Raw genomic sequence first — 5,880 nt, forward strand, 5'->3', positions numbered from 1 at the left:
CAGTACTGTGTATGTGATATAATACAATACTGTGTATGTGATGTAATACGGTACTGTTTATGTGATGTAATACAGTACTGTGTATGTGATGTAATACAGTACTGTGAATGTGATGTAATACAGTACTGTGTATGTGATGTAATACAGTACTGTGTATGTGATGTAATACAGTACTGTGTATGTAGATGTAATACAGTACTGTGTATGTGATGTATTACAGTACTGTGTATGTGATGTAATACAGTACTGTGTATGTAGATGTATTACAGTACTGTGTATGTAGATGTAATACAGTACTGTGTATGTGATGTAGTACAGTACTGTGTATGTGATGTAATACAGTACTGTGTATGTAGATGTAATACAGTACTGTGTATGTGATGTAATACAGTACTGTATGTGATGTAATACAATACTGTGTATGTGATGTAATACGGTACTGTTTATGTGATGTAATACAGTACTGTGTATGTGATGTAATACAGTACTGTGTATGTAGATGTAATACAGTACTGTGTATGTGATGTATTACAGTACTGTGTATGTGATGTAATACAGTACTGTGTATGTAGATGTAATACAGTACTGTGTATGTGATGTATTACAGTACTGTGTATGTGATGTAATACAGTACTGTGTATGTGATGTAATACAGTACTGTGTATGTGATTTAATACAGTACTGTGTATGTGATGTAATACAATACTGTGTATGTAGATGTAATACAGTACTGTGTATGTGATGTATTACAGTACTGTGTATGTGATGTATTACAGTACTGTGTATGTGATGTAATACAGTACTGTGTATGTAGATGTAATACAGTACTGTGTGTGTAGATGTAATACAGTACTGTGTATGTGATGTAATACAGTACTGTGTATGTAGATGTAATACAGTACTGTGTATGTGATGTAATACAGTACTGTGTATGTGATGTATTACAGTACTGTGTATGCAGATGTAATACAGTACTGTGTATGTAGATGTAATACAGTACTGTGTATGTGATGTAAATAATACAGTACTGTGTATGTGATGTATAAAGGTGGCTTTTACATTACTGGATAAAACTTACATTTGCTAGATGTGGTGTTTTGTAGACAAACTTGGCCTCTGCTCACTTTGCAGAATGGCAATGGTCCAATCAGTACATTATATATGTAACACAATCGGATATTGTATGTAGATGTAATATTAGGTCATACTTATTTTTTTCGAAGTATTGAGTGATTTAAATTTCGTACTTAATGTTCCATAAATCCTTTTCTCATTTCTGTATCCTCCCATAGAATGGATATGAATACAGTAAATAAAGACATGAAAACAGCTTTGCTGTATGTTTATTAAATACACACAAAAGAATAAAGCAGCATTTTAACTGAGAGAACAATAAATTGACATAATTTCATGTACATGATATTGTACAGTACGGTTATGGTGAAGCGAAATATATAATACACAATGTATAAACAGAGGAGGGGGCTAGGTGGGTAGGTGAGGTTGCGCCAAAGTAAACTTTCACCCTAAGTTCTACAAAGTCTAGAACTGACATTAATATGATATTTCATTCCAACGGAGATCAGAACAATATACAGTATGGATCCTATAGTGTGTATGCCCGATGGCACGTTCACCAGGGTCATTGGGCCTGATTCAGACCCACTCGCGAGCGGCTGTCCGCTCACAAGTGGGTCGATGTTATGGACTGAGCATGCGCACGACAGAGGGAGCTCCGTCGTGCGCATGCGCCAGACGCGACGAGCGAAGGAAAGTCCTTCGCTCGTTGTGTCCGATCAAAGGGGGCGTGCTGTCAATGTTGATTGACAGCACGCCCCCTTTGGTGGGCGTGCGGGGGCGTGCCTCCCTGATGGGGGCGTTCCCACGGGAACGCCTCCCGTCAAAAGCCGGCCCACTGACATCACTAGTGATGTCAGTGGGAGTGATTTTGGCTCTGATAGAGCCAAAATCACTCCGGAGCTTGCGGTTGAAAACCTCAACCGCAGGCTCCGGCTCGCAAATTCGATGGTCGCGATGGTCACGACCATCGCGGCCATCACAATGCACGCTCGTATAGCCTGTGGGTGGTGACCCACAGCTATACAAGCGTCCAGGAGGACGCTCCATTTTCATGGAGCCCGGCCCTCATTCAGAGCGTGCGCTCTGCTCAGAGCGTACGGCTCTGAATGAGGGCCCTTGTTCCAATCATCCCATCTGTGCTGCAATGAGAGACACCATGCTGTAACATGCAGCATAGAGCGATACATCGTACTGTCATACGCCAGATTGTGCAGTGTGTACAGCACGCACAATATATCATTACATCACGTCATTCCATAGCTGGGTATATCATATAGTGTGTACAGCACGCACAATATATCATTACATCACGTCATTCCATAGCTGGGTATATCATATAGTGTGTACCCAGCATGAGGGCTCGCGGGACAACTGCATTTTGCAGCATCTGTCCTACAACCGGAGCAATGCTGAAATGTTACTTTTTGTATAATAATGTGTCATTGTGTGTTTGTTGGTATGTACTGTATACACTAAGGGCCAGATTTAGACTTGGGAATAGCGAGAGATTTCTCTCCCAACTGATCATCTTGGTGACACCAGGCTGCACTGCAGGGGGGGCAGATGTAAAATGTGCAGAGAGATTTAGATTTGGGAGGGAGGTGTCCAAACACATCTAAATTGTAGAGTAATAATAAAGCTGTGCAGTATTGTGGGCTACATGCAAAAGCAGCCAGTGTTTACCCTACATGTAATTTTTTTTTTAATGTATTTACACCCTTTGCATTGTAATATGGTTTGTTCAGGTTCACAGTTGAGAGAGATATCTCACTGATTCTGACCCTGTTGCAAGCACTGAGCGCTCGCAACTGGGTCGATGGTGGCCCACAGCGCAGGCGCACAACGGAGCCGGCTCCGTCGTGCGCATGCACGAGACCCGGCTAGCGACGGGCACTCCGTCGCTCCGGGTCTCGCACCAAAGGGGGCGAGCTGTCGATGTTGAGTGACAGCTCGCCCCCTTTGGTGGGCGGGCTGGGGGGGTGGCTGCCCAAATGGAGGCATTCCCATGAGAACGCCTACCGTTTGGGGGCGGCCCCACTGACATCACAAGCTCTCTTGGGCTTGCGGCCACGAGACCCTACCACAAGGGTCTTGTCGCAAGCCCGATGGTCACTTTGGTCTTGACCATCGTGACCATCATCACGGCCGCTCGCAATGGCTGTGGGTGGTCACCCACAGCTATGCGAGCGGCCAGGAGGCCGTTCTAAAAAAAAAAAAACCCGGCCTTGATTCAGAGCGAGCGCTCTGTCAGAGCGACCGGGTCTGAATCAGGCCCTCTATTCCCAACTCTGAATCAGGCCCTATGTGTAATGACTGCATTCTACTAAATGAAGATCTCACCAATCAGATTTATGTCCCTCTGGTGTCTCCAGTCTCTGGCTGGATTTCTCCCATCTCCTGACACCCCTAGATATCTTTATACAACCTTCTCCTACATATAATTCAGCATGAAGGGGCTCAGTGAAGGTGGCAGTGTAGGTGTGTAAGTGTCTGATGGGGTCACACAGAGAATAAAAGGACAGCTGTCCTGCCTCATAATCCAAGTATATCCTCACTCTGCCACAGGGGATATTGTCAGGTAACGGAAACTTGTCCTCGTCATGTCTCACTGAATACTTTTCTTTAGTCTTATCCAAAACCCAGGACTTGTTATTATATCCAATGTATGACTGACGTCCTCTCCTGTCTATACTGGGATAACACATCCCTACACTCCAGCTCCCTGATTCCTTGACATCAACTTCCCAGTAATGTCGCCCTGAGGAAAAACTCCCAGCACTTATTGCCTGTGGACAATCCTGAAATCTTTCTGGTATCACGTTATGTTTTTTGTTTATACCTGACCAGGATGCAGTTTTCATATCACCTGTTATATTTAAATTATTATTAGCTGTATTTACATCCAGTAATATGTCTGTAGGTTGCTGTACATAAATACCCACAGTTATACCTCTTATTGTATCAGATAATTTTTGTAATGTCCCTGAGATGAGACCCACATCCAGATCTCCTACATCATGGACCTGTGTATAAAGTCTCTTTCTGTCCTCAGTATCACACAAGTCACTTGTGTCTGGTTCCTGTAAGACAGTCACTAGATCAGACACGTTAAACAGTTCCTCAGTATCACACAAGTCACCAATGTCTGGTCTCTGTAAGAAAGTTAATGGATCAGACATGTTACACAGCTCCTCAATGTGACACATCTTCCTGGAGAGCTCGTCCTTCTTTATTTCCAGCTGCTGGATCAGGTCAGAGACTGGGAGAGAAATGTAGTTTTCCTGGCTGGAGATCTCACTCAGGACTCTCTTCTCCAGGTCTTCCAGCTGTCTCCTGATGTCTCTAACCAGGGCAGTGACTGTCTCTGTTACACCAGCTGCTTTTCCCTGATATTCTCTCCTGCCCTCCTGCAGACTCTGGACTCTTTTCTCAGCCTCCTGTCTCTTTGTGATCAGTTTGTGCAGAACATTTCTCAGTTTCTCCTTTTTCTTTTCAAATTCCACATTAATAATCTTCACCGGATGTCCTCTGTGTTCTCCCTCATGTTTGCAGGACACACAGATACAGGTAGAGTCCTCAGTGCAGTAATATCTGAAGATCTCCGTATGGATGGAGCATTTCCTGTTCCCCAGGGAAGTGGTGGGATCAGATAAGACGTGTTCTGCTGACTTGCTGTGTACTCTCAGGTGTCTATCACACAGATGAGCCTCACAATGCAGACAGGATTTAACAGCAGGTACAGGAGAGTCCACACAGTAAGTGCAGAAGATCCCAGTCTCCTCCTGATGTGGCCGAGTAGACAGGAAATTCCTCACTATGTTACACAGAGTAATGTTCCGTGTCAGTGCAGGACGCTCCTGACACTCTGCTCTACACTCAGGACAGGTATAAACTCCAGACTTCTCTTGTTTATTCAGCACATGATCAATACATTCCCGGCAGAAGTTATGGCCACATCTCAGGGTTACAGGATCTGTATAAATGTCCAGGCAGATGGAACAGACCAGCTCCTGTCTCAGATCTGCAGATGCCATCGCTGGTAGCAGGAGAGAGAAATGAAAGTGAAAGTCTCTGACACTCAAATACCAGTGTGGTCACATTCTCCACACAGGGCGAGGCTCAGCTGTCCTTCAGGTTAAATCTACTGACTCAGTTATACTAAGGGAGACATCTAATACATAAAGGAACATCATGCAGAAATATTTACTTATGGTCATTTAATGTTTTTAGACTTTGTGATGTTATAGAGATTTTAGTCTAATAGAGAATATGGGTATACAAGGGTATAACAACAGAGATGTTCTATTGGGTTCTGTAATAATTATGCAAATATTAAAACGGAAGGAATGCAATGAGACTGAGGTAAATTAAACTTCAAGGCTGTGGGCGTAGTCCTTTTGTAGGTCAGGTGTTTGCAGTTTTAGTCAGTGTAACTTTTATAAAACTCTGGCAGTTGGTTCAAAGCCTCTTTGATTTGTATTTATTATTTATTACCAGTTATGAATATAGCGCACACATATTCTGCAATGCTTTACAGGGAATATCTGGCCATTAAAAACACTCCCTGCTCCAGTGATGCTTACACTCTATATTCCCTACCACATGCTCACATACATACACACTAGGGGTAATTTTTGTCAGGAGCCAATTAACATACCAGTATATTTTTGGAATGTGGGAGGAATACGGAGAAACCGGAGGAAACCCACGCATGCACAGGGAGAATATACAAACTCCACACAGTTAGGGTTGTGGTGGGATGGAACCTAGGACCTCAGTGCTAACCATTACACCGTCTGT

At 43.5% G+C, this 5,880-nt stretch overlaps 1 protein-coding gene across 1 annotated transcript; it reads right to left on the reverse strand.

The window, feature by feature from the left end:
• Positions 1–3,291: 3,291 nt before the first annotated feature.
• Positions 3,292–5,114, reverse strand: LOC148442478 (E3 ubiquitin/ISG15 ligase TRIM25-like). The gene has a single exon (XM_088463895.1). It carries the CDS (start codon positions 5,112–5,114, stop codon positions 3,417–3,419), a length of 1,698 nt encoding a protein of 565 aa, XP_088320021.1. The 3' UTR covers positions 3,292–3,416.
• Positions 5,115–5,880: the final 766 nt, after the last annotated feature.

This window comes from Taudactylus pleione, unplaced genomic scaffold (genome assembly GCF_031769625.1).
Source record: "Taudactylus pleione unplaced genomic scaffold, aTauple2 ptg001495l, whole genome shotgun sequence".
NCBI classification, from domain to species: Eukaryota; Metazoa; Chordata; class Amphibia; order Anura; family Myobatrachidae; genus Taudactylus; species Taudactylus pleione.